At 45.8% G+C, this 21,841-nt stretch overlaps 1 protein-coding gene across 1 annotated transcript; it reads right to left on the reverse strand.

Moving 5' to 3' along the window:
* Nucleotides 1–294: 294 nt before the first annotated feature.
* Nucleotides 295–21,686, reverse strand: mtrr (5-methyltetrahydrofolate-homocysteine methyltransferase reductase). The gene is made up of 15 exons (XM_062521236.1): nucleotides 21,235–21,686; nucleotides 20,912–21,065; nucleotides 20,608–20,761; nucleotides 20,403–20,520; nucleotides 19,785–20,169; nucleotides 19,045–19,158; nucleotides 18,784–18,937; nucleotides 17,610–17,698; nucleotides 15,601–15,781; nucleotides 12,788–12,830; nucleotides 11,673–11,865; nucleotides 11,257–11,375; nucleotides 5,629–5,721; nucleotides 2,792–2,977; nucleotides 295–2,376 (listed from the first exon to the last, which is right to left on the reverse strand). The coding sequence occupies exons 1-15, from the start codon at nucleotides 21,342–21,344 to the stop codon at nucleotides 2,232–2,234; spliced, it is 2,238 nt and encodes a 745-aa protein (XP_062377220.1). The 5' UTR covers nucleotides 21,345–21,686; the 3' UTR covers nucleotides 295–2,231.
* Nucleotides 21,687–21,841: the final 155 nt, after the last annotated feature.

A 21,841-nucleotide genomic window follows, 5' to 3' on the forward strand; every position in this document is an offset into this window, starting at 1 on the left:
AATCAGTACAATATATTTATTTGTTGCTGAATAATTTATAAGCGGAAGATTTTCTTCCTTATCAGACTTGGCTCCTGTGGTCTCCTGTGCAAGCTTGGATGGTACACAAAAGGCTTGATTGGTAAGAAAGATGTTCAATTTTTTATATGAAGTATGACATTTGTCCAGCCTTGACCACATCATTCAGTCTGGGGCATTATTACTATTATATTCAAGTGATCCTCCTTCAACGGTCTCATTAGAGTATCTGTGTGTCTATGATAACAGAAACAACAGTCACCTTGAACAAATGAATGAATTAAAAAATGGAAACATCATTTATTTCAATCAATCTTCCTATGGTGTGTCTGCCATGACAGTTATGCAGGTAGACATTTTTATAAAGTGGCGTTGGTGCCTGACAATTGCTGACTGTGGAATTAAGTCCATTCCACTTTGGATAAAAGTACCTGCTACTAAAAACCACACATTTCAGATATATATAATATTCATATGCATATGTATTATATGCAGTAAGACATATTAGACATAGTACACCTATACAAAGATGTATACGTTTACAATGCCCAATGCATCACTTTAGTGCAGTCAAGTTTTATTTCCATTTCAATTATTCAACCGAAAACAATGTGTTGTGTCAAACGGATGTCCTTAATTAACATAATGAGAAAACATCTTGTTAGAGCGGGCTGACAGAGTAGAAAAAAAACAAAAAACTCTAGCACCCCTCCTGTCCCTCACGATGCTAATGGGGGTTGTAACATGGCAGTGATATGAGTAGCATGCCGCAGACCTGCGCTGGTGAACTCGCTTGCCTCTGCGGGGGTTAGGGATTAGATGCTTATTTGTTCATGATGAACACCTCTCATTACGGCTCTGACCCACTGAAAAGCTGTCGCAGTGAATCATCCCCCCGTCGAGGGCCCTTTCAACGTGCTCCGCGCCCGGCTAGACACCGCTGGTGGACGTGTGAACCGGCGGGCTGAGCAGTCGTCTGCATGCAGAGCCGACGAGTATTGTTCTGCATTCAGAGCAGCCGAGAGGCCTTTTTGGATGACGGCTCGTTTCTGGTGTGTTGTGTGAATGAAGTGGGATTTACGATCCCCTGCACCATTAATTGCACATATCAAAGCTCTATCAAAAGATTGATTTAATCAAAGCCGAAGTCGAGTGTTTGAACTTAATTTTGCTTTCAGTTCAAATATAGACAGCAGCACCAAACAAACACCACAACCAACACATCTCGGAGATCAATGCTCTGATGGACGGCAAGTAAAGAAGCAAAAGTAGCACTCTGAAGAAACAGGAAAAAGGAAATGACAGATGAGGAAATTATTCGCCTAAGAAGGGGCCGCATTTTTAGGGAATAAATAGATTTATGTCGTGTTTCATGTGGATTCTTGACACTGTGAAATGAACACGAAAAGCACCGTCAAGATAGAACCAGAATCCTCCACCTCTGGAGTAGGCCTACACCACGAGATGTCAAAACCTCATATGAGGAGGGAGGGAGAAACACAAATCTACCAATTCTGCCATTTGAGATGTTTTTTTTCCCTTATTAACATTCTTTGACACATGAAGAAATTCTTCACAGCCTGCCTGTTGAAAGGTACAGTTTATTAGAGATTTTGGGGCGTTTATTGCACAGATATTCTGCAAATACTTCGCTTAACTGTGATGGCCTGCCATGATTTAGTTTACTGGTGAGGACATTATATATTGCATGTGAGGCAGTGACATACTGTATCAACTGTAGCCTACTAATCAATACCAATGTCCTTTTCACTTCCACACTGAAGCCTCTGGCCTGGAGAATAGTCTCCTCACCACGACTGCTGTGTCATACATTACAGTTTATGGATGCAAGGCACAAGTTTGTGTGTGTGTGTGTGTGTGTGTGTGTGTGTGTGTGTGTGTGTGTGTGTGTGTGTGTGTGTGTGTGCGTACCTGTGTGCGATATGCACATGCACATGGCTCCTGGCACAAACACATTCTTGAGTAAAATTCTTCAAGTTTCGAGTCCAGTTTGCTGGAGATCATTATTTCAAACCGCTCAACTGATGCATCTGTCTAAGTCCTACAGTATGTGCAGTCTTTGAAAAGGCAGGAGGTGAGGAGAGGAGACAGTGACTGACATCTGGCCTCTTTAAAACTGCTCATCCGTGCAGGCAGTCTTAGGTCAGCACCGTGGGGGGGTGTCTCTGGACACGGCCCCCCCTGGACGCGGCTCAGGTCCATATGTCCTGCAGGTAACGCTTCTCCTCCCTCAGAGCGGCTAGAGTCTTCATGGCCTCCAGTTTGTCCACCTGCGTCTCGGCCACGATCATGTCTACCAGGGCGTCGTTGACATCTTTGGCCATGTTTTTAGCATCCCTGCAAGACAAGACGACACGCGCACACACGCACACACACACACACACACTTTAGGTAGGGGTAAAGCCCTACAGTAGTGGATCTTCAGTGAACTGAGATTTTTGCTTCAATACAAGCCCCTTGGATAATCGACTCCGGTGTATTCAGGGATTGTCACAATAGGCACAGTCACTCACTTTACACACATCAGCTTAAGCTCTGGCAAGAATCAATGTCAACAGTGCTTGAACAAAGCCAAACCCCGGGGCCGGAAATTACTTTGAGATGGCTACCTAGCCGACATACATAATCAAAATCCCTCAACTCACAACAACAGTGGAAATTGAAAAGGAAACAGCATCAGGGACAGTGATGCTGCAGGCCTAATCACCAGAGCTCTTTAGTACATTCCCTCAATTGGTCCTGGCTGACTCACCCGCAGACATAGAAGTAGCCCTTCTCTTTGAGAAGGATGCTGGCGACCTCTTTGGCGTGAAGGAGCAGGTTGTGCTGGACATATCTGGGGCTGGACTGGGACTGACCCCCCTCGGCGGCGTCTCTGGAGAAGCTGACTTTCAGGTGGGTCAGGGTGCCGCTGGCCACAAACCGCTCCAGCTCCTCTCTGAGGAGAGAGCAGCAAACAGCAGCCTATTGTCTTACAAACAATGGGGATGGAGAGCTGAGGATTCTGAGGTCAAGGTGACTTACTGTCCTGTGTGTGTGTGTGTGTGTGTGTGTGTGTGTGTTACTGGGTTACCGCAAAGAAGCATTTTGGGTCCTTACTCATTCTAAGGCATATTCTCTTATATTCTTACTCTATACTCTTCATATTCTTTTTGTGTCGTCACACAGTATGTGTTGACTGACTGCCCACGGACACCAAGAAATACACCCATGCTTAAATTCAATTATACTGTAGATAGGTTAACATCATATTTGAGAGACATAGCTTGTACAAAAGTTGCTGACTACATGCTAAATAGTTTAATTTAATTTGTCAATATTAATACCACAGACACACAGTCACTCTTAATATTTATGACACACAACAAACAAACACACAACAGAACACAGCATTTTTAAAGTCTAACTTTCCACACACCATAAGGAAGAGCATTCTTTGATGCAGGTTTACAAAAAAGGGTTTTGTATTAAGTTTGACATGAATAGCCATAGCTGGCATATCTTTGTTCATCTCAGATGACAAAGCAGTATAGATTTAGAGGGCAAGGTTAAATGACTCACTTGGCTCATCTCTTCACAATGCATCATCCACTCTTTTTTTAGTTGAGCCAGTGGTCTGGGAGCGAGAGGAGCGGTTGCCAAGCTTTTGGCGAAGGAGCATTCGCTCACTCTCTGTTCCTACTGAAGCTTGCAGAAGTAATCAAGCTGAGCTGAAGCAAAGTGGTGTTTGTGAGTTTCAATTACAGAACTGTTTATGAGTTTGGGGGGCACACACACACACACAAACGAACACACACACACACACACACACACACACACACACACACACACACACACACACACACACACACACACACACACACACACACACACACACACACACACACACACACACACACACACACACACACACACACACACACACACACACACACACACACACACACACACACACACACACACACACACACACACACACACACACACACACACACACACACCTGCTTCTGTTGTCTCATGCCGTTCAGGGCTAATCATTCAAATGAAAGTTTACTATGTATATGACTTGAGGTGCCCAGCCTCCTCTTGAGCTCCCTGTTCAGCGCTGGGCTCAAACGGTACGGGTATTTACGGCTGGGTATTCACAAACAAAACCACCATCAAGTGATCCGCAGCACTCCGTGACCAAATGGCTGCACTCTGCTGCGGCTCCCCAAAGCTCCCGTTCCTCTCCTTCAGGTGCCCCACCCATCCATCTGTACACGGAGCCGCAAAGACGATCTGGCAGCAGAAAGGCTTTGGATGTCTGTTTGTGTTTTACTGACACAAAGTAGATGGATCTCCCCTCTACACACACACACACACACACACGCCCTCCCCCAACATCACACACACATATGTTAAGTGTTGAGTCTGATTAGGAATTATGACCTGTTGTCTACCCGGGTTGGCTGTCAGTGAAGAATTTTGCCCGTCAAAAAATGGGCGGACTGTTTTTCTCTCTTAACATCAAAGACTAAAATGTTCTTGCATTCCTCTTTTAAGCCTGTGTGCTGTAGATACAAGGCAGTCCTTCTCTGCCCACCACCCCAACACACACACACACACACACACACACACACACACACACACACACACACACACACACACACAGTGAAGAAAACTAGCATGCACTAGCACTTTTCTAGCATGAAAAAAAGACAAAAAAACCTATCTTCTAGTATAAACTACATAAGACCAAAAATCCAAGACAGAGAAAAAAAACACCATCAAACAAAGTAAGCAGCTCTCGTGTCAAGGGAGCTCAACCCCCAACCCAATAAAGACACCCCCCAGCCCCAAACATGTCCTCCTTCCCTCCGCGCGCTTGGTCGGGGCGAGCAGCTGTGGCAGTGGGCCTGGGACCTGGCCTTGAGTCATGAGGCGTGCGGATGATGACTTGCTGGTGTCGGTGGATTAGCGTGTAGCGCACGGCCCCCGCCCCACCCGCCCCTCCTGCCCCACTGCCCGTGTAGTCGTGTCATTACTCAGTCCTGCGCCGGCGTGAGTTATGGGCCCAGGGCCCACACGGCCGCCCAGCACCACATCACCGCATGTAATGTCTTATTTTGTGTGTGTGTGTGTGTGTGTGTGTGTATGCTTGTTTTATGAGTGTGTGTGTGTGTGTGTGTGTGTGTGTGTGTATGTGCGAGTGCTTGTTTCATGTGTGTGAGTATGTGTGTGTGTGCCACGTTCTCCGAGGGGAGCGCTTTAATCTCATGGCCATCTCCATCATCAGCTTCAAGGACGGGCCGGGGCAGTGAGAGGGGCCGGTGCTATGAGAGGGGCCAGGGCAGTGTGAGGGGGCCAGGGGGCCAGGGGGCCCAGCGTGCTCCAGGAGGCCCCTCTACATGCTTCCCACATGAGGGAACGCCACCAGCACGGCCTGCTGCTGCTTGTCATCTACACTCAGGGAGGTCCACTGTGTCCAGAGAACAAAGTGATCATATGCAATTCATTTGTGTGTGTGTGTGTGTGTGTGTGTGTGTGTGTGTGTGTGTGTGTGTGTGTGTGTGTGTGTGTGTGTGTGTGTGTGTTGAATACACAAACCTGAACAGAAAGTCTCGATCTTTGTGGCGGCAGCCAAAGAACAGCCATGTTTCCCCAAAACAACCGTCTGGATTATTCACCCTCTCCTTCTCCCTGAAAAGACAGGACAAATGGACAGGTAAATGAAATGAGGACACACACACACACACACACACACACAGCAGGATGCATAGAAATATTTTCCTGACAGCAGCAGTCTTTCCCCAAATGATTTGAAACGCATATCACTAGAAAAAAGCTATTTTAACAGTGAAAAGCAGTATGGTAATTCACGAATGCACCAAAACGTACAGCGACGGCCTGCAGTGTGGATGCTCACACTCTGGAGATTATACTTGATTACTTTCCCCGGCAAACTTAGGAAAACTGTGCAATACTTTCACCAGGCGAGCTCCACACCTAAAGTCTGTGTGGACGGATTCAATTAAGGTGATTTCCCATGCGGTGGGCGAGCCTGGCGGGGATCCCAGATCTCGGAGTGGACGTGGGGGCGGGCGGAGTGCTGTCCACTATCGGAATGACGCACCTGTTTGAGGTGCCAGCTCGGCTCTGATCAGGGGGCAGGACGGGACTGACCCGATATGCTATTGGTACACGCCGACCTCTGACCCTGGAATGAGTTTGCACCGGCCGCAACATCAGAGTCTCTCTCTCACCTCAATCACTCAGACTGTCACTCACAGACACACACACAGAAACACACACACACACACACACAGACACACACAGACACACACATACACACACATACACACACACACAGCCAGCCAAAGCCTGACACTTCTTGTTCCAAATCTCCTCCATGAGACGCTAGATTCAAAGTGGAGCGTCAGCAAAGTTAAATCAAATCCCAGAGATTTCCTTCCACCCGGGAACAAAAGGCGGAGGAGCGTTCCTCTAATCATGGACACCAATAATAACTGGCCTCTGAGAGTGTGTGTCTGATAGGGGTCTGACAGAAGCCCATACTAATCCGGTTTGATGAGAGCACAGATTGCTCTCCCTAATTGCAATTAGCATATTGACGAGCCACGACACACTCTCACACACACACCACTCTACATCACTCTCACACATACACACACAAACAGGCCTGATACTCATCCGATACTCACACACACACACACACACACACACACAAACACACACACACACACACACACACACACACACACACACACACAGCACTCTGCACCACACACACACACACACACACACACACATACACAGTGACCACCAAGGACTCACAGCAACTAGTCTGGTGTTTGCAATCTGTTGTCTCGATCCCTGGATATATCATGCACGACACATCACAATCAGCTGTTAATTCACCAGAGAGATGGAGAGAGAATTGAATCGAAATAGAATTGGGAGTATTGATAATCCAGGTTATAATCTTTGTTTGAATATGATTCATCTTTCTACTATTCCTCTAGATAGTCTGTAGTGGTTTCTCTCCCTTACAGTTCCTATGTGAAATCCATGCAGCGTCTATTTTAGGCTGTCTGACAGTTTCCCTTTAGCTTTTGGGAATCGGCATAAGCCTCTGATTACCAGAGAGAAAAAAAGGGCACTCCATTGATGTGCCTTTAGCATTTAGCATTCCATCGCTTTCCATACAGTCTCTGGACAGCTCCTGGAGAGATCTGGACCGAGTATCCCACAGTGTCTGTCTTATTGGCTAAGGTCTATGCGTCACATCCCATTCCCTACATGTGAAATCCCTCTGACAGTGAACACAGAGCTGACAACACAAAAGAGCGGTTCAAAAAGCATGATCTGAGCGGTGCTCTACCGGCTCTGGCATCGGCTGCTCGTGTCTGACACTGGCTCTGCCCATAGCAGCACGATTAGCATCTGGACGCCTAGCATCCAATCTGGAAATGGCCTTCAATAAACTAGCTTCGGTGGGCTTTAGCCCCGAAGGGATCAATACCAATATGAAAAACCTGGATTCCATTTTGCTATACCACCCACTGAGGCGCACACATACCGTATATGTGCGCGCACACACACACACACACACACACACCAAAAGCGACTCCATACTGAATACAAATAGCTTGGAGCCAGCTGCTCCCTGTAAAATACAACCCTTTCAACACACACACACACACACACACACACACACACACACACACACACACACACACACACACACACACACACACACACACACACACACACACACACACACACACACACACACACACACACACACACACACACACACACACACACACACACACACACACACACACACACACACACACACACACACACACACACACACACACAGGCAGAGGGCTCAAGCATAGGTCCTGTTTGGCCAGGATAAGACCTTGCCTCTTGGCTGGATGTGTTCTGTGCCTCCTCTGACAGGTAAACAAACAGTGAACCCTTCCACAGAATGGCAGCACTGGAAAGGAATCGCCTCGCCATCGATCCTCTCCCTCCGTCCTGGGTTTGGCTTGGAATGAGGATGCCTCACCACACATGGCATCACCCGTCAGTGCCATCCCGGGAACGCGTACACTGTGCACCTTCAGAGCACTGATACACTGCAACGGAGTACTGAAAAATACTGCATGGCTACACTTATGTAGCACGTTATAAGATAGGTGATAACCTGTGAGGTGGTTTCTATATGCCATTATTGATCTAGGCAAGCTGGAGCAAGCAAGCGAGTGAGCTGTGACTGACTTTTCCATCATCTTCAACCTTGAAACGCTTGCGTGTGACAGAACTGGTTCATTGTTGGTGGCCTTTAACAATCTTTCCCTCTCGAGTTTCCGTCTTTTCTTACGGTTTCCTCTCTTCGGGGCAGCTGTGCATGTGGGCAGGTAGGTGGGTAGGTACTGACTGACTCACTGACCTGCCTGAAGGTCTCTCGCTGTGTGCTCCCTGAAAGAAATCATTCATTTCCGCGTGACCTCCGCCACAGCGTCCTGCTGACAGAACCGCGATTGTGATCGTTAACCAGTCTGATAAAAAAAAAACAGCACACAGGAGGCGGCGGCCATGATGGCATCGCTGGCAGAATCTCAAGCTGAAGGCCCATCTGCACCTCCTACATACGAGACGCTGCGCCCCAGCGAGACGCTGCTGAGCTGCAGCCAGCTAGGACACACAAGGGGTGGGAGCGGCGGGCTTTCGGCCTGGAACACTCCTCCTAAGCCCTCTGGGGGGCTAGTGGCCTGCTTTTGAGAAATAAACAACTTCAAAATGTTTTTTCTATCGTCCAAGAAGACACACTCGAACGCTGAGGTACGAGAGCGATACTCTTTCTGTGGCTACAGTGGTAGTGCTGGGGCTTAGTGCAAGCTGATGGATGAATGAATATGTAGCTCTGGAATGTATGCGGCACACTGACGTGGTGGACTGTTATTCGTTTGAACTGGGCAAAGTGGGCATCCATTACAATCACAAGAGGTGGAGCAAGACTCATAAAGCAGGTTTCCCCCCCCAGACCGCAAAACAACCATCACTCATTGTAAAGCGCCATACAATACAACAACGGCCGCAATTCAATTACACCTTAAGGGCCGCGGAGGTCTCGCAAACACAGTGGGGGGAAACGGAGGCGGCTGAGAGGGATTCCAGAGCCGCGGTGCTCGGCGTGACGAGTGACCGTGTTGTTGTGTTGCTGTCCGGCGCGGGGCGGAGAGGAGAAGGAGGTGGAGCCGCTGTGATTAAAACCGGCTTCCAGTGCCGCCGGCCGACGGACGGGACGATGCGCCAGCGATTGGCGGAGCGCTGCCACGACCTTGACAGTGTGGAGGCTGCAGCGGCGCCACGCAACTTTGTCAGCGCCTGACGTCGCCCATTCATCAGGGCTGTCACAGCACACAGGTGTGCTCTCTCTCTCTCTCACACACACACACACACACACACACACACACACACACACACACACACACACACACACACACACACACACACACACACACACACACACACACACACACACACACACACCGAGAGAGCACACACACACCACACACACACACACACACACACACACACACACACACACCCACACACACAACACACACACACAACACACACACACACACACACACACACACACACACACACACACACACACACACACACACACACACACACACACACACATCTCTCTTCATTGCTCTGTGCTGCACTTCTTCTCTGCCCCCCCAATCCATATAGAGCCACAGACATTCATCTACATCAACTCGCCATTCAGGTTTGACACAAGCTCCACTGATTAGTACCATGGCACCATCTGTGGTGTCTTCTGTGTGTGTGTGTTGTGTGTGTGTGTGTGTGTGTGTGTGTGTGTGTGAGAGTGTGTGTAAGCGAGAGAGACAGATGCAGAGAGCGTGATTGAGAGAGAGTGATTGAGAGAAAGAGAGTGCTCATGGTGTGTGTGTTTGAGAGAAAGTGATAGAAGAAAGAATGAGTGTGTCGTGAGTGGTGTTGTTGTTTTTCTGCTTCAGTCTTTTTCTGCTTTCTGTTGCTCTGTCAGCTCCTCTCTTCTCTTTCTCCCTTTTACCCCATCACCTATCTCTCTCTCTCTCCCCCTCTTTCTGATTCATGTTCTCTCTCTTTTCTCCACTCCTTTCCTTCTCTCCAAGGTAGAGGGCGGTACAAGAGGTACAGTACGTGGATCACAACACCCCCCCCCCCTCCCCCCCCCCTCCACCCCCCCCCCCCCCCCCACCCCCCCCCCCTCCCGTCTCTGTGGCGTGTCCACTGCCCGTCATCCAGATGGACATGTGTGTCTGCGGGCGGACAGCTTCATTCATATGCGGCTGCCCCAGCCTGCCGTGAGCTCCTGTGCCTCTGGCCCTGGGCCTCTGAATCATCCTCTCAAATTTGACAGGGGCCTCAGTGAATAGCTCCTCCGCCTCGTTCGCATGCGCACACGCACACACACACACACACACACACACACACACACACACACACACACACACACACACACACACACACTCCTCCACCCCCGGCCAATCTGATGCAGGGGTCTGTGGGAGCTCTGGCAGGTTGCGCTGATGATGTGGGAGGCGGCCGGTCAATAGCGCATTTCTGCCTCCCCGGCATTTAACTCGCATGATTTATGATTTGCGCTCGTGAAAAACAGCGGCCGCGTCGCTCTCTCGCTCTCTCGCTCTCTCGTGCTGGCTTTGCCCCCCCCCGCCCCTTTTTTCCTCCTCCCAGTCAAATCGATCGCGCTCCCTCAACCCCACTCGTTCGCTTGCTCGCTTCGCCTCGTAATGGCTTGGAACAGTCGTAATCAAGAAGCGAGGCTTCAAAGGGCATTTCCATACCTGCACGGACTTGGAATGTCAGAGACGCGAACAACACACTCGGAGACATTATGATAAATCGGAGTTTCAGGACTTTCTAACTTTTTGCACTGTTCTCCCATGGAAGTCAGAAGTTCAGAAAAAAACTTTTATTGTTTCCAAATTCCTCTATTAATCAATATAACCTTCTTTATATACTTATATTTAGAATATCATTATTATTACTGCATATCATGTCTTTGTTTTAATAACACATCTTTTATCAACAGAATAATAAAAGTCTGTACCAAGCTTTATTATGATGGTGATTGACACCAGTCTGCCCTTGCAGCCTCACCTTTGCTGGAGGAAGCCGATGAAGGGAGCCACGCCTGTGCCAGGACCCACCATTACCATGGGAACGGAGAGGTCAGAGGGCAGGCGGAAAGCGTTACCTGGGCGCAGACCCACGTATATCTTGGGTAACACACACACACAAACAAACAAACAGATAAACAGAAAAGGCATGCTGTTAAAATGTTTGCCCCAATGATGCACCACTACAATGGTCTTAGACAAGGGTTGCTTGCTGTTAATAATAATAATAATAATAATAATAATAATAATAAGTATCGAATAGCAAGCTAGCTCTGGAGCAAAAGCACATTCAGAAAACCAGGCTGCAGGAGAGGCGCAGAGTGTGCTGATTCTCTACTCCTCGTGAGCAGCGATGCCCTGTGACTCATCTGTGGATGTACAGCTTCCCATACTAACCATAGGCAGTGAGGCACTAGCGGTGGTTTCTACTGGACCCTGCACGGCGCTGTCCGACTGGACAATGGCGGAGACCAGGCTGGACAGCCAGCCCGTGCACACACCTCTCCTGGCCGCCGGCCGCTCAGGGCATGCTGGGAACTCTACGATGTTGAACACAAAGTGCAGCTTGCCTGGATGCCTCTGGGCAGAGCTGAGACAGAGGGTGAGAGGGGGCAGGCATGAGAGAGATGTTCCGTTGCCGTCAACCATAGGTATGAATTATGCAGTGACAGTTGCAGTGAGACCAACACAAACTGTTACTTTTGCTTATGTTTTGTCTTCATTAATCCCATGAATACAAATACTTTTTTTCATGAGAATTGATTCATTTTATAACCTGGAGTTCAATCACTGTACACTCCCTGCTATGCATTACAAGTAAGAGACTGGAACACATGGACTCCCAACTGGTCTGGTCGCTGTGTGTGTGTGTGTGTGTGTGTGTGTGTGTACTGGTTTGTTGTCTCTCCTAGACATAAACACATGTTACATGCAAAATAGAGAAAGAAGCCTAAGGCTAAGCAGATATTTTATGGCACAACATATTATTTCATCACATTCAGTAGGCCTTTAGGACCCACATACACACAGTTTGTTCTGGTAATAAAATCTCTATGTACAAATAGATGCCGTTAGTTTACGTCAGTTTTCTATTTGGTACATCGTCTGCTAGCTGCAACATCAGCTCTCTAGGGACCCCTGCTGGCCATGCCATTAATAATTTAGAAGTCCTAATGCATGTATGGCCTCTGATAATCATATATGTTCATCATACTCTACATATTGAACAGATTGCAACCAAGGTCAGTAGGCCAATAAGAATACTGGGGAGATTTAAACTGCCCTGCTCCACCTCTTGGTCATTTCCATGCTCGCTATGTTAATGTGTGCTTCCAGCACTCAACATATGCATCACAGTCTGAAACTATGAAATCTTTTCCTCTGCAGGAGTGCATTGTGGACCATAAACACAAGACACTGTGGTATATAAATGAGTCTCAGCAGGGAAAAGCCTTCAGGGGGGATTTTTCATTAGAAAACAAAGTGTTGATGCAGCAAATGTAACATTTTACCTCGCTGCTGAGTAGGACCTTGGCTGCAGCTTCGGCAAGTGTTCTGCATGAGGAAGAGGGAAAAAAACAAACACAGCACACAACACAGAGGTTACAATAGACTAGGCACACTTAATACACCAATAAATACATATATTCATGAAGAGTAGGAGTTCCGTACCATTCACGTGGTATTCAATTCCCTCTGAGAGCGAGTAGTCCATTTCTCTTCTTCGCTATCGTCACTCTTTCTAATGTATTGGGCACTCATTAATTCACTAGTCTAGCTTTTGAAATCCCCCGTTTCTAAAATGCCCCCACCAGAGGGACAGAGCCTACCTCTATCACTACCTGAGTGCACGACCTCCCTCTGTGTCTCATTTCTCTTCCAAACTGGGAAGGAACTGGCCAAACTGTTATGTCGCTTATTTACAGCATGTATCTGAAAAAGGTGAGAGTTGACATTTTTGTCAGGATATACAGTTGTCTGTATATCACCAACATGTCAGTTATTTTCCATAATTCTACAACAATATTTATATAAAAATGTACAGTATAACTTTTTTGTCGCTATATAGATGTGTAAGAGAGATGAGTGAAGTGTATGTGTGTGTGTGTGTGTGTGTACACATACACACACATCACGATAATTATGTAATCGAGATCTGCAAAAGTTATCATGGTCCTCAAATGTGACCCCAGAGTTCTCAGAGGTATCCACTTCATGTTCAAAAATAGCATATGTTGTGCTCTGACTTTGTCTAAAAACACACATGACAATAACCAACTTAAAAGTTAAAATGTGGTTACATTAACATTAGGCTATATTAATAGCATAAGATAGACAATATTTTTTAAGTCAAAATCTCATTCAACAAAAATAGCTATTGTGACAGACCTGTGTGTATTTGTGTGTGTGTGTGTGTGTGTGTGTGTGTGTGTGTATATGTGATATAGGGAGAGAAAGAGAGAGAGAGAGTAAGTGACACACTGAGTGAGTGATTGAGAGAGAGCAAGAGAGAGAGAAAGTGCGAGATCGAGAGACAGAACGATGCCACTAATCAAGATCAACGAGCCATTCAAGCCGTTTGAGAATTCAATCAAGACACTTCCATTTGATTTAGGGACGGAACCTGCGCCGTGGCAGATGGCGTGCTGACCAGGCAAACAAGGAGTCTCAGGCCATCCATATGCACTGAACATGTCCTCAGTGTCAGTCATGGAGTCGACACCAAGCTCCATTAATTTCACTGCCTCGGCGAGGGGGCGCACAGGGAGACAGGGAGAGACGCAGGATGACACCGCGCGCAGCGTGCCGGAATAAAGCAGCTCATGAACCGCAGTCATAAAGCGCTCGTCTTATTGCTGTCGAAAAAGTGACATTAAAATGGCAGACTGCTTCTTACAGAAGCTCGACAACAAAATAAACTCATTTTACAGGTGTTCAAACTCTTAGTCAAACGATTTTTTTTTGGAATCTTTAAAGCTTCCCTCTCTACTCCCCTTCTTTATTTCATCTTTTCAATGGATTACTTTTATTTCTCTGGCTTAAATCGTGTGGCTATGAACAAAATGTTTTCAGCTATACAAATACCTCCAGATTTTTTCACAAAAGCTCTTTCTGACTGTGTATTAATAAAACACAAATGTTTCTATAACAACTGCCTAATTGTGTTCACAATATCTACCGATATTTACATAGCATTGCCGCTAACGTTAGCATGCGAACAGGTCTTCATGCATAGAAAGCATAAACTGGGACACAGGCTGCATCAGTGTCGACTCGGCATCAATCATCTGAGTGCACGATGTGATGAACTTGTGCGGGAATGCACCTTTCCCTCAGGGTCCATAACTGCTATGGGCTATTAGAGACAGCTGCTCCACCAGACTCTGCTTTGCATATTTTGCAGATTTGGGGAAATACACTGATTGCCAATTTTCATCTTGACCCTCCACTCTGCTCAGCCCAGTCAGGGTCACTGCTCGGCAGACCCAAAAATAACTTTGACATTGGAGATGCTCTTAACGCAGCATTTTTCAGGACCGCACACACATACAAAAAAAACCCTATCATGCAAAATATGCAAGGCTTACCCTTTAGAGGTCTCGTTGTGAACATTCAGAGTTATACGAGAAAAGGCAATAATTGTGTTTAAACACACAGAAGTTATTCTCCTACTGTACATTGGATTCTGAGCCTTCAAATTCAATCTTTCATTTCCGGATGTTTACTGTCCCCTAGTGGTATGACAACATGTTGCATTTTAAACATCTGTAATATTTCTAGAACGAATGTTACATTATTTCCTCTCTGAATTAATGTCTCTAACTAAAGACCCACTTTTTTTTTAATTACAATCTAATTTATGATAACATGTTATCTGTTTTGAGGAGGGTATCAGGGTTTCGTTTGACCTCAAGTTTCATTACCAAAACATCTCTCAAGTTCTCAAGGACAGGAAAGAAAAAAAAGCCATATCTTTCATGCCCCTATGTGCTCCACTGAGTGTTATTTTCACACTGGATGCCAATGGTGCTAGCCTGGGTGTTTCGATCCTGCCTTGCGGAGTGATTTCATTCACGCTGCTAAGGCAGTCTGGCAACTACCGCCCTAATTTTTGCCTGAGATAGGGGACCAATCACAGAACAGGGGGGAAAGCAGGACGATGATGAGCTATGCAGACGCATTTGATAAACATCCGTGGCGCTCAATGTACGGATCTGGGCATTTTTTCAAATACGAGAAAATGAACGCCTGGTTGCCAGACCACGTCTCATTTGAGAAGTGGTAGGCGCTAGCCAGGCTACGATGGCGCTGTAATCTCACTGACCTATGAGTAGGCTCAGGGGCGGGTGGCATGATGGGAAGGCCAGCAGGAGGTCCAGCAGACAGACGCTGGTGTCCCTGATGAAGCGGCTGTAGTCGGCCGCGCCCTGCTTGCTGCACAGCTCCTGCAGGCGTCTCTTCTCGGGGGCCGCGCCGGTGCACTCCACTAGCGCCCTCAGGAAGGCCTGGGGGACACAGGGGCCAAGGGGATACAGGTGGAGCAGAGGCATGGATACCGACGTCCAAACATCCACGCTCAACAACTCCTAAACACATCACTGACTTACAGTTCTTCACAATTGCTAAAACACATTTTTTTGAAACCTTCAATTCTTTTCTCAAAGCTGTGAACACAAACCCTCAAACTATACTGACAAAACGTCAGGTATACGCATTCTCCCATTCCCGCCTCTATCACACCTACAGTGCACAAGTTCAAAATGAAGGCTTCCTTATGAAAGAGGCGTGATTTATTTGAAAAAGAACCGAACTGAGCCACCACCTCGAAAACGCTGAACATAGACCTTCTTCATTGACCTTCTGAATGCCATTTAAATCCAGAAAGAACACAAACCAGTCTGATTTTCAAAACTTGCTGAACTGAATGGCAAATGGCCTACATTAAAATGGAGTCATTACATTTGGTTTGTCTATAAAGAGTCAAGGCATGCTTGAGGTGTGCAGATTAATAATTTAAAAACTCACTGTCGAGAACGAAAGTTTCAATGGCAGCTGCGTCTCATAATATCGATGTATCTATATGAATATTTATATGAAGCTGTACACTGACACCTGCAGTTTTGAATACAGTAGAGAGACTGGCATAACAATATCAGCCTCCATTACGAACGAATAAGAAGAATATACACTATGCTGCTTGACAATAGTGCTGCTGTGATGTCTGCACAAATGTATGGATGACTTCGGTCAAGTTGGAAAGAAATGGAAAAATCCGAATTAAGTAATGTGATCAATTTTTTTTTTTTTTTTTTTTTAAAGTATATTTTTGGGCTTTTGTGCCTTTAATGTTTACAGGACAGTAGAGAGAGACAGGAAGCGAATGGGTGAGAGAGTCGGGGTGGGATCCGGAAAGGACCACGGGGCGGGAATCGAACCCGGGTCGCCGGCGTGCGGTGCAGGTGCCCCAGCCAGTTGTGCCACGGCTGGGGCAGTAATGTGATCAATTTTGACATATGGTTAACATATGACATCTGTGCTTTCTTTGTGTTTAACTTTTGCCACTTGCCATCATCATGCATCACAAGTGCATCACAATGCAAAATGTGTTTTATTGCATGAGAAAGTGTTTAGAGTTTTGCAAAAAAGACTCTAAGAAACATGCATATTGTGTTACACCGTGTCCTAATTGTAAGCGACTGCGCGACTATCGGATAGTTTGTGTCCACATTGTATGCGTTAACATTCTTTAATGAACCTTTGTTACGTCGTGAAGAAGTTAATGTCAAGGCAGCGCGACGCGACTAAAATAGAAACGGACAGCGCGACAAAAGAGGGTTGAAGAAGTCGCGTAGCAAAGCAACTTGTCGCGTTCGGTCGCATCGCATTCAGTCAGGACATTCCAATTGAAAATACAGGGATGGAATTGATTTTGTCGCACGCATTTGGTCGTGTCGCTTGCAGTTAGGACACGGTGTTATGTGGAAATATGGGGTATAGGGATTAGTGTTTTAGCAATTGGGAAAAACTGTAACAGGGTGGAAACCATAGACATATATATACCTATATATATCTATGGTGGAAACCATTCATAAGTTCCAAGGGCTTCATGAGAGGGATCTCTCTTTTTAACGCACGTGCACGCACACACGCATGCACACGCATGCGCACGCACATGCACACGCACACGCAATATGGTGGGACACTCTGAGAACTAAACTGATTTTATATTTGGACATCCACATTGGCCAAAGTTCATAGTTACAGACACGCTGTTCTATTTTGATGCAGTGAGAGAGCCATTATAACAATGGTAATTTCTAAACAAAATCATACCTTCTTAGGAACACTCCTGATCTCCAAACACCAGGTGAACAGATACAGCAGGGTGCAGCCTACTGGAACGTATGGGGGAAGCTGGGCAGCTGTGGGGACAGAGAACACAAGCTCAACTCCAGGGGATCTGATACTAGCAGAGCGACATAAAAGCTCTGTGAGGGATCCCACACACAGGTGCTGGTGCAAAAATAAGCACAGAATCATACCAAAGGCATTTTGAATCCTGGCTGAACTTCCTCACTCATGCCATCTGAGGTGAATGAACGAAGACAGAGGGTCTGTCCACCGTCACATGATGTTGCAGAAAAAGATTAATACATGTTCCGGCCGGTGGCCTTCCTCAGGCTTAGTAAAAAGAACATTTGCCCAAACACCTGAGGAAAGCTGGAGGTGGACATACTCCTTTTGTGATTTGGTGACTTGGCAGTGTGCAAATCCTCCACTCTAGTCACCTCAGATGACAGGACAGTGAGTTCAGCCAGGAAAGTGCCTTTCATAAGTGGCCACTCTCTCCCTGTCTGGTCATGCACATTCTAATGGGGAGCAGTCTGTTTAAGTTAGCTCGAGGCTGGTAGGCTTGTGAGTCTGCACAGTGCTGCATCTTCTTTTTCAAGAGGCTTAATTCTCCACTGTGAGTTGTGTTTAGTGTATTCTTGAAAACACACTGTAAATACAGACTCAATCTCTCTCAAATACAAATGATAATGTGTCACACTGCAAACAATCTTTTAAAGGGGCTATGTGTGATTCTTTTGGATTTGAGTTGTCTTGAATGCAGCCACACTGCACTCTTCCATTGACTTGCACTGCATTCACAGTTTTCACTGTCATTTTGTTGCATTTCTCAAATCATTATGTTTCCAACACCTACATGCAGCAAACTACATTTAATCATTTCAACATGTATGGTACAGAGCTACAGCTAAAGCAATAGAATAACATTAAAGGTTCAGTGTAGAGGAGACTATAGCTAGGAATTGCCACTGCATCTGTCGATACTAGTACTAGAGGATAGGAATACCTACTACAGTACATATTAAGTACTAGTCAAAGTATCGTAGAAGGAGAAGTGGTAGAAGAGGAGGTAGTAGTAAAAGAGGGGGCAGATATGCACTTCAATGCTTAGAGAATTGACTGGTCCCATTGGGTCTGGTGGGTGCAGAATTGTTACCTTTCTTCTTGGTGTCTTTCCTGAGCTCCAGCTGAACGCGGTGATGGCTCTGCTGCTCCAGCCTCAGTGTCTGGAGGAGCGTCAGCACCTCGCTGGCATCATTGGGACACAAGACGTCGAAGGAGTCTCCTGGCTGATAGGGCATGTCCTTCCCCTGCACACACAACGGAGCTACATTACATCTCCATTTCTTTGCATGCTTTTAAATAGTGTAAACAGAATTGAAATCTGACAAATCTGTGGGATGTAATGATAACTTACTGAAATGTCCAGCTCTAACATGAGGGCTACTTTGACTGCATCGTCCCGAGTAAGCTGGACTGTCTTTGAAATGGACACTTGTTGATGGTGGTCCTGACACACTGGGCCAGACAACTGTAGAATAAGAGGAGAAGGACTGTCTTATCAATCTAGTCTGTCTTATCAGACTGCATATCAGTCTAGAACAGTGCACTACACTCTACTGCATGTCATCTTCAATAAAAAACAATGCAAATTCTTGATTCTGGAATCCTGAATACTGGGATTGCGAGAATAAAGGGCCATTCACACCAGTAACGATAACTTTAAACAAATATCGCTGTTGTTCAAATGAACGACGATGTTCACACATACACTATAATCATAACAACATGAACAATGATAACGTTGGGGATCACTCACAGACCGATTTTGAGAACGATAAAAAGCTAACAGCCAATCATAGCCAATCACATTTTAGCCATCACATTCATTCACATGAGGAGAGACTTTTTATCGTTGGTCAGTGTGAACACTTTTATCGTTATGGTTATACTTATCGTTATCGTTCTTGGTGTGAATGCCGCCTAACATGGAAAATGAAAAATGGTTATGCTTCATACTGAACAAAAACATTCAAATGAACAGCTGTTCACAACCACAACAATGCACATATGTAATTAATGCTCATGTCATCAAGACATATCTACAGGCACAGTGTCTAGACATCCAGCACTGATTACAACAGAAAGACAGACTACCTCCTGGGCAGGTGCATCCTCCAGAGACACATTGAGGAATGGAGGGGGAAGAGAAGGCACGTTCAGCGCGGATTCTGACAGTGGCGGCATAGACTGTGTCAACGACGCCTCCAGCACAGCAGGTTTAGGCTCTCCCGTCTCCACCTTTGGCCCCTCGGATGCCTGGGCTGGCTTGTCCTTGAGTGTTAGCGAGGCTACACCTACATCTAATCCAGATGCCTGTGTGCTCTCCTGGCTAGCAGCAGCAGCAGCAGCAGTAAGATCAGTGGTGTGCAAACTCCGAGCAGAACCAGTGTCCTGTTGTCCTGATGTGGCCATCTCTGCTACAGACTTCTTGATTGCCTCCCACACTCCTTCAATCCAAGGATCAATGACTATTTCAAGCCTGGCACGAAACAAAATGTGGTTGCAATCTCATCTGATTTCAACATATAGTTAGGACATAACTCTTCTAGATAATGTTATATTAATTATTAACATTCATATTGGTGTGCGAATTCAGTTGATGGCTATAGAATTAGTCTGTAGTGAATTAAATGAAATAAGACCCCCATCATAATCAAAAAAGGTAAATTCAATTGTCTAAAGGCAACAGAATGACAACAACAGGCTGCATACCCAACACCATCATCAGCATATCCTGTGGAGTAGAAATGCTTTGCTCCTAGTTCCTGAAGACGGCCATCAATGGTCTTCCCACAGTTACAGAAGTTCGCATAATTTGTGTCTCCCAAAGCTAGATAGGACAAAAGAAGAATCACATACCGTACATTCATCATATTCAATGAGAAGAGCAAAAATACATATTTTCATGGTACCTTACCTAAGATTGCATAGTTAAGATGAGCAAAGTAGTCTCGAGGCAGACTCTTATTCTTGATCGTCTTCACAAATGACAAGGCAGTGTCTGGAGGCTCCCCATCTCCAGTAGTAGAAACAATGAAAACTACTGGAGCAGTTTCCTTCTCCAAGTTGTACTGGGAAATTAAATATTATAGGATTATCTGTTTAGTAAGATATTAGTAACACAGCATTAAAATGACTGATTATATCTAAGTTCACTACAAATCACTCCATTCATTTCTATGCCGTATATCCAACCAAAACACATATGCTTAAAATGTTACCTTCTCTTTCTTACTCAAACAAAACAACTCAGCTACTAATCCATGCTCTGATGCCTGATCAGAAAGTTCCTCGGCGATAGACTGTGCTTGTCCACGCTGCGATCCATAAAGAAGTACGAACCTACGCTTCAACTCACACGGCATGACATAGGTCCTGCGAATGAGAGGTGAGATGAGGTTGTTCCTTTGACAACTTGTGAACCATTCAGTCAGCCAGCCAGCCAGTGGCTAGAACAACAATTATCATCACCACATAGGCTATGCCCATTTATACTACTGCTACAATTGAAAAACCGTGGATTGTGAAAACGATTTCAACTTACCAAGCCAACGCATGCAGCGACGAGGATGAGTAATATATCGAAGACTGTAAAACATGTAGTAATGTGTGGCGATACAAGCACAGCACATGAGTGAGCCCACGAAGATTCATTGACCGGACATTACATCATATCAGGAAGCAACTCTCTGTAGATCTTAAAACCAAGAACCGTGACTCTAGATGGAAGACCCATAACTGTTACTAGTGCCCCATTTCTAAAGATCTGCGGATGATGATCCATCAAAATCATCAGATGAAGAGACGTAAAATAAATATTGATGTGGCTTGAAGTGTCTGTGTTAAGAGGATTTTAGGTTCGATAACTTCATACAAGTCAGTGAGGTAGAATCAAGTTATTCGTTGACAAAGGCTGCTTGTCGATGTCTCACCGAAAAGTTACACGAACAGGCTTATTAATAGCATTGTGAAGCAAGCACTGCATGTCACTTAAAATACTATAAACCATGTTTCAAATGTACTCATAGAATGTACTACCCAAGACGTTTCTGACATCCACATGCTGTGCACGAATTATGACAAGATAGCGAGACTTGAGGCATGATAACGCGAGATTAGGCTATACCATTTCTTCCAGTCAGTCAGTATGC

The sequence above is a fragment of the Sardina pilchardus genome, chromosome 19 (assembly GCF_963854185.1).
Source record: "Sardina pilchardus chromosome 19, fSarPil1.1, whole genome shotgun sequence".
Classification (NCBI taxonomy): Eukaryota; Metazoa; Chordata; class Actinopteri; order Clupeiformes; family Clupeidae; genus Sardina; species Sardina pilchardus.